The sequence below is a fragment of the Acyrthosiphon pisum genome, chromosome A1, assembly GCF_005508785.2.
Source record: "Acyrthosiphon pisum isolate AL4f chromosome A1, pea_aphid_22Mar2018_4r6ur, whole genome shotgun sequence".
Taxonomy (NCBI): Eukaryota; Metazoa; Arthropoda; class Insecta; order Hemiptera; family Aphididae; genus Acyrthosiphon; species Acyrthosiphon pisum.
The window spans coordinates 164635839-164649798 of record NC_042494.1 but is presented as its reverse complement, the minus strand read 5'-3'; the positions used below and the strand labels follow the sequence as shown (position 1 = coordinate 164649798).

The 13960-nt window shown below is 28.8% G+C and overlaps 1 protein-coding gene and 1 non-coding gene across 4 annotated transcripts in view; one reads left to right on the top strand and one right to left on the bottom strand.

The window, feature by feature from the left end:
- The window catches only part of LOC100572451, a 17707-nt gene extending 13739 nt beyond the window's left edge, over nt 1-3968 (top strand). For 2 of the 3 annotated variants that reach the window (XM_029488754.1, XM_029488753.1), the window contains 2 exons: nt 633-772; nt 1087-3968. In XM_029488754.1, coding sequence (XP_029344614.1) covers nt 633-772; nt 1087-3772 — 2826 coding nt within the window. In that variant the 3' untranslated portion in view covers nt 3773-3968. The remainder of the gene's footprint in view (nt 1-632; nt 773-1086) is intronic. The other variant, XM_029488755.1, reaches the window with a different exon arrangement.
- A 3031-nt stretch (nt 3969-6999) lies between these two features.
- On the bottom strand, nt 7000-7071 carry TRNAP-UGG. Its single transcript has one exon. It is a non-coding gene; the product is annotated as a tRNA-Pro (tRNA).
- Between the last annotated feature and the right edge of the window lie 6889 nt (nt 7072-13960).

Sequence of the window (13960 nt, the reverse complement as noted above, 5' to 3'; positions counted from 1 at the left end):
TAAGCTCATGAGGTTGTCTAGATAATAATCTTACCTTTTAGATTTTATAAGAGGTCAATTCACTCTAACTTTTAAGTTAACGAAGCTACACGTGTTCTGCTTTGCGTATAATTTGCTATGTTACACACTTGTAAGACGAAGACAACACATGCGAGTATCACGTCCTCTTAATTATAAATTTGTTATGGTTAGTACTGTCTTATTTAACATTTATTCAATAAAAGAAAAATATTTTTATAATCACAACCCGTTGGGGTACCTGGATTAATACCATACTTAATAAATTATGCTTTTTTCTAAGTTTATTCCTATATAAATACATATTTTATAAAAAAAAATATTGCATATTTGTACTTTTTAGTGTACGTATGCACATAATTTTCCATTGTTTTTAGCGCAGAAAGTTCCGAGCCCTTCTTATACTTATTTTCCACTTATTTGTATATACAGTCGAGTTTCGATGACTCAAAGGCAATAAAAATTAAATTGTCTTGGGTATTTTTGAGAAATTATACTCCTTAAACACAACCTAAAAAACAGTTCAAGGATAAAAATAAAACTTTGAGTTATCAAGATTAGACTAATACATTTAATACAGTAATCTTTAAAAGAATATATTCAAAACTGTTTAGATTCGACCAATTACAACTAATTTAATGAGAAGACCTCAGCTCTGTTTGAATTGTCATTTGGAAAGTAAAGTCTTAGATATTAAAATTACTGAAAAAATATTGTATAACATAACAGTAAAATCCATCGATTCTAACGGAGTGTAAGTTACACATTTTGGAATTATGTTTTAATATTTTTTGGAAACAGGTAGGTTAATCATCTGTTATCTTTGTCAAACACATACAAACAAGAAAAACTAGTCTTAACATTTTTAATTTTGTAACCAAACTGTTTTTAACAAAGTACTGCACAGTTTTCTATGATTTGCTATGATATTCTATAATTAAAGGAGATTCTAATTTTAGAATTATGATGAAATCTAAATTATAAAAATTAAAAACTTACTGGATTATAATAGTTAATTAAAATGTATTTACTATGACATGAGTTAATACCTATCTTTTGATTTTCTAGGTTATTTATAAATATAAAAGAACATCATTCTGCTCCACTTTCCTCTCCAATTGTTCGGGGCATTGAGAAAATATCATTTTTACACGTTGATGGTGATTTGACTTATTTGCAGAGATCTCAAGATATATCAAAGGTTGAAAAAATATCTGAAAATCTATCAAAACTTTCTGGTAAATTAGGAAGTAACGCTTCCATAGCACCGGGAGACATAAACATGTTTGAAAGCCATGGTAAATATTATAGATGTGTAGTTAAATCAATTAATTCCAAATTAGCAGTTGTACATTGCATTGACTTTGGTTATGAAAAGTCAATAGAAAAGAAAAAGCTACAGTGTTTGGGGCGTATTAAAATAGCACTGTTACCAGCACTTGTCATCACTGTTAAAACATTTCCAATGGCATTTAATATGTCTAGAACAATGTTCCTAGCCAATATGCATGTAGACAATGACGGAACACTTAATGCTTCACCAAACAAAATGACATTAGTACAGTCGCAAAACAAATTAATGGAAACCCTTGAAAATGGTTGTTTAGTGAGAGTTACATGTATTAATTCAGACAGTGACTGTTGGATTGTTCCTCATTTACTTAATGATAAGCTAAAGATTATTTCGGATGTTCTTGTAAAAATGCAATCGAAAATGATACCAGCTGTAACTGAAATTGGTTCTTTGTGTGCTGCATTACATTCAATAACAAAAAAATGGCACAGAGCTTTGATATTGGATATTGATGGAAGTGCTAAAAATGTTTTGTCAATAGATTCAGGTGAACATTTCAAAGCATTAAAAACCACTAAATTGGTTAGTGAAATTCAGAAAATACCAAATTGTGCCTTGCGCTGTCAAGTGGTATCAAATGTTGACATTAATACACTTTTAAACAAAGATGTTGAATGTAAACTGATATCTTGTACTCAGTCGCTACTTGAGGTGAAATTATTTGCAAATTACATTAATAATGAATCAGAAATTACTTCTACTGTATCAACTATGGAGTGGTGTATTACCATCAATAGGTTTGAATCATATGAAGAGTTCTATGTAAATAAAGTCAAAGATGAATGTGGTTCAAATAATGAAAATGTGGACTTGCAATTAAATAACATTGCTAAAAACTTGGAAGATTTTCCACTGCCACCACCTATCGGTACACTAGTGGCAGCATTGACTGATAAAAAGGATGGTTTATGGTATAAGGCTGAAGTTTTGACGCCCATTAAAACCAATATAGTTGTTCGTATCTTTAGTGATGGTAGTGTTTGTAAAGCAATACAAATAAAAGTTCTCCCAAGAATCTTTTGTGATGAAGAATTGTTTTTTCGCTGTTGCTTGGATCAAGAAATTTTGGATTATAACATTACTGATCCCTTAAATTATGATGTTATATCAGAAATGATGATGAAATATAAATGGATAATGACAACAGCAAGTATCACTGAACCATACAGAGTGACATTGGTAAGTCATCTTGATGGTCTACATTGTTTAGATCTGTTGGATACAATTTTAACTATAGATCACCATGACATTTCAAATAGCAGTAAAATGTTAGAAAATGGCCCCATTTCGAGGAATATTGAACTTGATGATCATTTAAAATCAAATTCGGAAAATCGGTTAAATAATATTCCAGAGAAAAAAAAGAATGAAAATAATTTGATTATACCTGAAGTAGAAATTGTGGTTATCAAGTATATTGAAACATTCCAATATTTTTATGTGCACTCTGAGAGTTTGGAAAGTTTGTATATGCCACGGATCTATGAAGACTTGGATGTGAGCATAATTGAATTACCTTTAAAAGATTGTATGGTTGGTTTCATTGTTGTTACACATAGTATTCATTATAACTGTTGGTGTAGAGCCAAAATAGAAATAATCATTGATAGTATCAGTGCTAAATGTTATCTATTGGATTTTGGTGAATATGAAGAATGTTCTGTATTCTATAAGCCTACAGAATTCCTTTGCATGTGCCCTCCACTGGTAAGACGTTGTTCGTTGTATGCTCCAAAGTTGGCTGGCAAAGAAAATGAAATTTGGTTCCCCAATGTTAATGAAATGTTTAAAGACGTTACAACAATTGATGGTATTAAGTTAAATATGATTATAAAAACCCAGGGAGATCCTTGTGTGGTCTCTTTGGAGCTAGACAATGCTGACGTTGGTGAACTGATGGATCCTCTATATGTTAATTTGACACATGTTAATTCTTTTAGTGATTTCACAATCAAAGCAAGATCCAGCGATCAGGAATGCATGACCCAAATGTTAGAAAACTATATTAATACAGCAAGTATGGTGGAAGTACATAACCCTAAAGTTGATGAGTTGTATCTTGCCAATATCAAATCAAAATATGTACGTGTGAAGCTTGAATCATTTAGCGGTTCTAAATATATAGTCGTTGACATAGATGATACGTTGAATCTTATATCTGTAATGAATTTATATGAACTACCAGAAAATATACGCCAAAGTCCTATGTTATGCATGTCCTGTTCCTTGATTCTTGATGATAAAAAAGAAAAGTATAGTTTGAGTAACTTCCAAAAGTTAGCAAACCCCAAAGTTACATTCATTATGTGCATCATTACAGAGAGTGATGGTGCAACTCCAAATCAAGTTAGACTTTATCTTGACAACAAAGACGTTCTTGATTTTATAAAATTACAATAAAATAAGTGTTCGTAAGTTACATTTATTTAATCAAAGTTTTAAGTACAAAGTTTTTTAGTTACTAATTTTTTTACTATAAAGTATAAGAAAGTTATTGTTATTATATTATAAAATAAAATTCAATTATTTTATATTTTTTCATGTTCTATGATTTGATTGTTCTACTTACATTAATTTATAAAAGGTGTTTATAAAATTTGTTTGCTTTTTTACTTCTTATGACCTTAGCTTATGAAAAGGGAGCGGATTTCAATGTAAATTTCATTTTTTTTTCTGAATGCCGTAAATCAATACTTTCCAATAATTGGTCTCATATAACATAAAATTAAAAAAATTAAACTTATTTTTAATTTTTTTATATCTTGATATTTTTAGAAAATTTTTTATTATTATGATTTAATTATTAGTTTTGATAAAATAAAAATTTGATAAAATTTATTTTGATTTACACCTAAAATAAAAAAAAATCATATTTCTACTTTTTAAATGTATTAATTGGTTGATTTACGCACTTGGCGGTTAATCGCGAGCGTTGCTATCTTCAATAGACAGAAACGCGGAGATTAACCTTGTAAAATAAAGTTTTTAAGGCATTTTCTTGTTTTTTTAGAGAAATTAAGTCCGCTCCCTACTTATGAATTATGATTTTAGAGCATAAAGTTTGATTCATATATTATGTAGATATACCTGAAGGACTGCGTAAAAATGATATTAATGTTGACAACCCGTGCGTTAGAGTGTTGAATCTCTACCAGGAGATTTAATTGTTTTACATAATCTGTTCGATTGTTCCATGCAGTGGCGGCTCGAACTTTTTCGACAGTGAGACAAGAAAATGTTAGTTGCCAGCACACACGACCCACCTATTTAATTTGCACAAAGCCATGAAGGGCTACGCCCCCCACACCCGCTATTATAATTCTATGTCAAATTTACCTTTCTAAAAATTCAACTTACGGGTAGGCACTACAATAAAAATAACTTATTAATTATACAAATACTGCTTTATTAATAAATCATTGAATATACAATAAGCTGGGAATCCCGGAAAAAGACCAAGGAAAAAAAACACGGAAAAATCAAAAAATGAACAATTTACAATTTTTGAAATTTTTAAAAATGTTAAGAAAGTACCAATAGAGCCCCCACCTGACATTACATGAAAAGTAACGCGTGGGGGCGATGCCCCCACACCTCTAATGGCTCTATACATGTTTACTTAATAATATAAAAAATCGATACGATTCTTTTTTTTTAAATTTTTTTTTCCAAACCGTTCGTTTTAGGGCGCTTTGTAAGAATGTAAAAAAAAAAGTCCGGACAACCTTCGTTTTGAAGTTATTGATAAAAAAAACTTCAAATACTACATTTTTTTCGTATATTTAACGCGTACTTTTTAAAAAAAAATATACTTAGAATTGGATATCACTCGGACAAAAATCGAAAATATCCCCCGATTTGCTATGTATGTTATACCTTGGGCAAACCTTGGAATTAAACAAAGTTGTTAAAAAGCACATAATCTGCTAGCGTGGCCACTTGCTCAGTGTGCTGAGCTCGGTCAATAAAATCGAAAAAACATCTAACACGAGTTCCTCCGCGCAGCATTAAAATAATGTTGCTCACATGCGTATAAACGTAAAATAGCAAACTTTGAATGGCTTAAACTTCCAAAATATAGGTTCCCGCAAAAAAATTCAAACAATTTTCAAATCACCGTTAAAACCACGCATTATGAAAAAAAATTAATATTATTCAGATCTAATTTCTAAGTATTTTTTTTTTTAAATGCGCGTAATGAAAAAAATATAGTTATTGATGTTTTTTATCAATAACTTCAAAACGAAGTTTCTCCGGGCTTTTTTTTTACATTCTTATAAAGAACCCTAAATAAACATTTTGGAAAAAAAAAATTTGAAAAATCGATAGGTTACTAAACCAGAATTATGCCTAAAAATCATACTAACAAAATTAATTATTTATTTACTCTAATATTTAATTATACCTTATTTTAGATTCTGAGCGGAGCGAGGAAGCTATGGTTTTTACAATGGTGTTTATTTTTCTTTTTCTTTTTCTTTATTTTTTAGCCAATTGGATTAAGATGGTACTTTAGAGAGGTCATTTTTCGATTTTCTCAATAGTTAATTAATGACTCGGAAAAAACCACTGGAAAATTACGAAAAAACGCTAAAAATGGGATTTTAATTTCTAACGCTTTGTTTATCACCATAGAAACGAATAAAAAATTATAATATTTTAATATTAATTCAACTTACATGATAAAATAAAAAATAACAAAAATATAAAATATCCAGACTGATAAACCGTGTCTCCGCTCAGAATCGTTTTTCTTACACAATGATATTTTATCATTGAATTCAAGTCTAATACAACCATTATACAATGACCCACTTGTAATCTTCTTTACAGCAGAGCGACATCCACTTACCTGCTTTTTTAATATTATAATTTTCAAATAATCATCCCACGGTACTAAAATACGCCTGGAAGTCGGATCCGATGAAACGAAGTTGACCCAAGATGTTATAGGTGGATATGAACAAAAAAAAAAAAACATACTATTTATGAAAAAATGCAAATTGGACTTGTAACATTATGCGAAGATTATAAAAACGGTAAAAGGGATATTGAAAATGTCTTAACTGCTGTAGTACACACGACACGATATCATTAATATTTAATTTTGTTAAATAATAATAATTTGATATCAATAACTTTTTTTTTTGTGATAATCAATTAATATATTTTTAAAAATTTTTCTTTTTTCCTTGGTATTTTTTAACGATTACCATAAGCTGGCGAGCACCCTTTCAATTAAAAACTATTTATATATTTATTTATTTGATACGTTGTGTCACTCAATGTTTTTCAGAACTGACTGTCCACTATAGGTACCTAGTACCCACCCGCCACCACTTTTAGCTGTGAGTCAATTGTCTCCGCTGGTTCCATGTGTATTTTTTTACATCAATGAAATGTTGAATACATATTACATAGGGTGTATTATGACATCATTCTTGTCAATATATGTAGTAAAAAAATTCTTCCACATGCAAAATATTTCAGCGACAGTCATTTATATTTTTATAATTTATAGTATTATAATAGGTAAATGTAATGAATAGGAATTTTTATTTTTACAAATTCTTATAATGGTATGTTATGATTGTTTTTAACGGGTAAAAAAGTAACAAAAGTTTCACGGGCCTGTCCGGGATTTGAACCCGGGACCTCCTGCACCCAAAGCAGGAATCATACCCCTAGACCAACAGGCCACTCAGAAGTAATATAAAAAATACTGTCATTTAAAAATACATAGGTTCAGAATAAAACTTTAATTTATATAAAGGGCAGAATTTAGTCAATTTCTAATACATGTTGTTTATAAATTGATCGCTAGAATAGAGTATATTTATATAATGTTTTATAATTTCTTGTGTGCTTATTTGTCATGTGCATTATCCAAAATATATATAAAAAAAAAAAAGTTCGGCAGAAAAATTGGTATCCGATAGGTATGCCCTAGACGGCTAGACACCTATTGTCAAATACCTACCTACCGTAAAATGGCGTAACTCCGGACAAAACAGTTTTTCATTTATACTGGATCTTTCTGATAAGGGAATTGATAAATATTGTAGGTAGGTATTTCTAACGAAAAAACTACGTTGGACGACATTACCTGCGACCTACCTCCAATTTACATTGATATTATCAAGGTTAACGTTTCATATTCAAAAAACTATTTTTAAAACATTGTGTTTTAAAGTTAATATTAATGATGCATGGTTTTTTCAATGAATTTTGTAAACAAATGAGTATCAATACTAATTAATTTAAGAAAAATCTAGGAAATGGCTACGTTAAAAAAACCGTGTCTTGTGTGTAACTTGGGCCACCATTGATTTAGTAACTAATAATAAATATTAAATACAAACTTTATTAAGTTCTTTTGTTATGCACCTAATATTAATTAGTATATTTCTTAAATTTTTAAATCTAAATTTCTTAGATTTGGATCAATAAACTTATTTTTATTTAACTAGAATCTGTAAATTTCTCTTAATCAAATGTGTTTACTAAAGTGTTAGGAAGGAACGCATTCCTTTTATAGCAATAGGAACGAAGCTTGAAACACTTTCTTTTTAAAATATTGGAACGAGGGACGGGAATGAGTTCCTTTTTTGGTGAAAATTATTTCTCATTACCCAAAAACAACAAAATTTACTTCGTTTTTAAGTTCACTCGAAAATCTTTCTTCCACAAAATTCACTAAAAGTAAAATTTGTATTATAGCCATCAATAGCTAGGTATGCCGCCAACACCCAAGTTCTAAAAAAAGTAACATTTTCCAGTTTTTTTTCTTATTAACGTATAGATCACCATTTAAATAAATACCTAGTATATCACAGTTTGGGGTGTCAAAATAAGCTCTTTCCTTTTGAAATACGTAACATAAACGTCGTTTTAAATTCCTTAATAAATGTAATATAAATAATATATTTTTTTCTTTAAAAAAATGTTTGTTTTAATTGAAAATAACATATATTTTGTAACTAATATATAAAACGAAGATTTGTTTAAAAAAAAAATGTATATATTAGATACATTGTATTTTTTATCGCTCGAAAATTAACAAAAATATGTGACCTGATTGAATATTGTCAATTTATATTGTCTAATAAATGTTTGTTGGTGGGTGGTCCCTCAGAGTTTTCCTCAGCAGTTCTGTGATGACGGACACAAAAAAAATTTTAAAAAACATTTCATTCAGGCTCTAAAATAATTGTGTAGGTACTTATTGTGACATTTGTTACACCTTATATATATATTAAATATCTATTAAACACACACTATAAGATTGACCAATACAAAATATATACACACTTAACACTTTTGGACAAGTCCAAATTATTGCTTATTATTAAGACGACACACGGCAGTTTGAACATTTTGTTCCCTTATGATTTATTAAAACTTTTAGAATTTAAATTAATCCAATAACTACATAATAAATATAAGTTTGAAATTAAAACAGCTAATGCCATTTATAGCAATATAGCTATCAGCGTTCGAGAATTATTAATATATCTGATGATAGTTCCTTGACACTTTTCCCATATTTGTTGTGGTACTAATATTCAATAGACATCAATTATTTATAACAATACGGCATATTTTGCTAGCGCCGTGCCTTCTAAAAAAGTAAAATAAATAATTATTAGTCTACAAACTCGAGCCACAGTATTTGCGAAACCGGTGGGCTGTGATAACTGATTTATAATTTTTCTTTCATAACGGCGCTGTTGCCTGTTGATTATTTATTATATATTTGTTTTGCATTATTTTAATAATATGACTGGCAAAAAAAAATTATGTGGGTATCAAAATCTTAAACAAACTTTATTGAAAGACAAAGGACCACTTAATTTTATTACTTATTAACAAATGCAGAGAAATTCAAAATATGTTTCAAAAAATATAATATTAATTTGCATAGCTTACCTATTTAGTTTTATTAAATTTATTTTTATTTTATTCGTATTAATATGATCCATAAAGTAGGTACCTACCTAAATATAAGAAAAAAAAACAAAAAAACTTACCTATATTGTGATGAATTTCAAGCAGTGCTCAAGTGGTAGGTACACTCAACTGTATCTTTACATTTGAATTATTAAACAATTTTTTTTAAAAATAAGCACGTTATTATTATTGTTATACAATATACAAATATTCTTTTCTTTACTCATAATCTAATAAGTTCATGAGGATCTCTCCAAAAATGTCTGAATGCGGCACTGGTGCTGAATAGGTAGGTACTAATGTGTACACATATGTATGAGCATTTATCATTTATACGGGGTGTTTCTGAATTTTATGAGGTAACTAGTATAGGCGTACTTAGTGTGATAGCCCAATGAAGATTTTTTTGAAAATACATTTTTTTTCTATCTTTAAAATCTGGGTTTATACAAATTATTTTTAGAACATTATTTTAAATGTAAAAATAAATGGTCAAGTTGGATTTTTTTGCAAAATTCTCATATAAATCGAGGTGTCGCATCATTTTCGCGCTTGTTGCGTGTTTTTCACACTCGAATCGCCGGCTAAAAAAAAAATGGTGTGGAACATCGATTTGCGTATGAGAACACTACAAGATAAACAGTGTTGATTGTTATTTGTTGTTATTTAAAATACATGATTAATTAACGCATTATTTTACATTGTCAACCAATAAAAATGATAAAATAATAATAAAATTAGGGTTAACAAAGTTTTAAATATAGACGAGCCTGTAGCTGTGGGTGGGTGCTACATACTCGATAACTACCGTAAAACCGTGTGAATAGAAACAAAATCAGTGTTTTGCTCGATGTCCCCACGATCGAGTTTTTCATATTATCAATATTTTTAATTTATATCATCGATTGTCAAGTAGTGTAGTTTTCAAATAATTAAGGATTATTATTTTATTGTTCCTCCATTATAGCCAAACATTGGTAAGAAAATCGTGAATTTTTATAAAATGTTGTTTCTATTCAATCTCTTGGTTTATTATTGACATATTTTCAATAATTCATTTTATTGTATTAAATTATGTAAAAAAAAATATATATAATTTGTATTGAAATGATATTGTATTTTTTAAAAGTGTTTCTATTCACAATTGAACGGGGTGAATAACAAATCATATTAAATGTATATGATTGTTTCTATTCACCCATACATGACACGCATGAGTATGAATAGAAACAGCATACTTAAAAATAAATATAAAATCTATTTTGAAATTTCAGTTTTTTAATTTTAATGATTGTATTGTGTGTTTAAAGACCCACATTTTAAGGTATTAATAATATGCTGTTTTGTTATTTCCATTCCAAAGTTATAAGCTTTTGAAGTCGAAATGTTTTTCTATTGACCCGGTTTTGCGGTACCTACTGGCTACTTCGAAGCACCCTGTTCTTTATTTGTCCTGTATTAATAGGTTTGCATCTGTGCGTTTCACTCCATTACAATGTGTCAATATGCACGTTGGAAATAATGTGAACAGGCGAAATGTTGAAAATAAGATTTTGTCGATACTATATAGGTATATTATGTTGTGTTCCAAAACAATATGGCACTTCGCGATCAGCAGATACAATAATTAGGTATTAATCTATTTATAGATTTGCGTGTGAGAAAAATCGCGCGTGTCAGGCATTACGTACACACTACACATATTATATTATATGCTTAGCAATGTTGTTGTGTATTGCCATTATTCACTAATTAGGAGGTGTTGTTCGTGTATAATATAGGCTAGGTATATTTGATAATAAACTGAGTATTTAATAATATAATAGATGTACGTGCTTATTACTCGCTCGTATTCTACAATGCGTGTACAATATATTATATTTTGCCAACGTACCTACATATTATATTGTGGTACAATATGATACCTATTTGTACACTAGATTTGGTCGACACACCTATATGGCTATATCTGTTTGTATGTATAAATATTTTACACGGTCGTATTACGACTTGGGTCCATATTAAAAACGCGAGTGCATATCTCGCACGCGTTTCGTTTAAACCAACTCAAGGTGATTTCCTATCAGTCCGAAACGCGACCGCATTTCCAATTTTCTGCGTTCATCGTGATAAATGTTAATAATATACAATAAATTATTATATAGAGTACTATATTAAGCCCGGGCCGGATTTAAAGAAATTCAGGCACTGTACATTGTTGGCTTTAGAGCCATTTTTAACTAAAACGGTTAAAAATATTTAAAAAAAAAAACGAAAACAATATATTTATTGAAATCTGCAGCCCCGACAGATTAATAAAAGTTTAATCCGCAAATCGCAAGTGCCTTCCCGGTAGGTCAAACGAATTTCAATATTTTTACATTCTGTACGAATAGCGATGAATGTATTGATCTTAAATAATGTTTGTTATCACCTCGTCAGCAGTAAAAACGTTTTATTTTCAAACTTCAGCATATTTTTTTGGAAGGAACGTGAAAGTGAATCTAGTTGGTGCTTTGGGGGTTAAAAGTAAATTAGTAAAATAAGTTTTTACTTTTTATCGAGCTTATTCGACCTTTGTGTAATTGTGTTAATATATTTTATTATAATATAAAAATAAAGGGATTTACTCTATATAGGTTTTACCTATATAGTTATTCTAGCGGACTGTTCTATATAGCTAGTCTAAATGTTTAATATAAAATGTAAGTTGTAAACCCTACCATTATATCGGTTGAGGGCGGACCATCAGTCTAGGATAATTTTATTGAGTGGGAGAAGGTTATTTGTTTGCATCATTTTTATTAATACATATAACCGGTCAAATAAATTACATTTTCTCACAGCTTCTGAGTTCATGGTATTCACTCCTTTCATTCGACTGTTCACAGCCTCACAGGTCACAATTGCAAGACGAAGGTATATACTTCAGACGTCAATATCTACAGTTGGTTATGAGCTATTAGGACGATTCTTGTATCAGTAAACATTCATCAAAATTAAATTAAAAAGTATTATTTAGTACATTTAAAAAAAAAATGTTATAACATAATATTTAATATCATTAGTCATTACTCATTACTCATTACATAATAATATTTTTGTAAATAAAAAATATTATGAATCTAAATATTGTTTATCGTTGGTATTTTTTAATTTTTACTTCATTGGAATTACTGAATCACATTTGTTTGAAGAATTTTGGAGAATTGTAATTTATTAAAGTATAAAAATAGACTTTCGAATTAGTAGATAGGTAATTATTTATACCTAAGTACCTAAGTATTTAAAGTTTTGATAGCAGCGTACACCCCTGTGTCATTCAGCTAATCAATACTTTTAAATTAAAAATATATATATATATAATTACGGATATGAAAAAACATACTAATGCATATAAATCGTATCCGTAGTTATAACTAATTAACTACTCCGTATACTCGTTCAAATTTCGAATTTAATATAAGTGGAAATTGTCATAAAATATTCATCGGCGTGAGAAATTAAAAATGTAAGATCATTCAATAAAGTAAAATACTGAATAAATGATAACGATATATTAAATAATACAGGGTAAAAATATATTCTCGAAATACTGTGTTGACTTGTGTATATTAACATTAAGTATTAAGTAATAACTTAAAATTATATGAATTTCAAAAATTTTAATAGACGCTTTCAGATATGTTGATAGTGTTTATTGTTAGAAAAACAACCCAGTTTTGTTTCTACTACATAATAATGTACATATATAGATACAATTTTGAGCATACCAACGAACTGCCATAAATTATGAACGAACATCATGCCGTGTCGTAATTATTAATTGTAGATTATAATTGTGTAAAATACGAACGTGCCGTCAATGTTTTAATTTTTACGAAGAGTGATAAAATAACACTACGGTCTAAATAATCTGACAAATAGCCTGAGTAGAGACAATTTTTTTGATTTTATTTTCCCAAAACGGACATTGAAAGATACCTACTGAAGTACTGAATACAGATAGGTAGGTACAAACGTAGCGACATTTTTACGAGATTGAAGATATCCTATCAGAAGCTGATTTTATACCTCTATCACTGACAAGTGACAAATGAAGGAGGGAGGGAAATTGAGATTTAGACATTTGGCAAGTTATATTTTATATCAGTTTTATTGATTGTTTATGTTTTTCAGGTAATTAGGTAGTAGTTATAATTATTATATAAACACAACCTGAATAATTATTAATTATTGTATTTTATTTTTATTCCTTATATAATAAATATTTAGTTGTTGAGATTTCCCCGCAGAAGGCCTGAAAATATGTTGTACTGTGTGATCGCTTCATCGATGAAAATAATTTAAAATGTTGGTTTGGCGTTCTCGAAAAATTCCAATAGATATTTTATGATTTGTTATAATATTATGTCATAAATAACTAAAGGCGGGCAAGTTAATGAAAATAATTAACTCAAGTTAAGTTAAGTTAGGAGGACACAAGATCGATAAGTTAAAAGTTAACAGTTAATAAATTATAAATTTAACTCGATAAGTTAAAAGTTAATATAGAAAAATATATTAACTTAACTTAGTTTAAAAAAAGTTAATCTATTTTTTTTTTTATTAGTATATAAATCACATAAAGAGTGAATG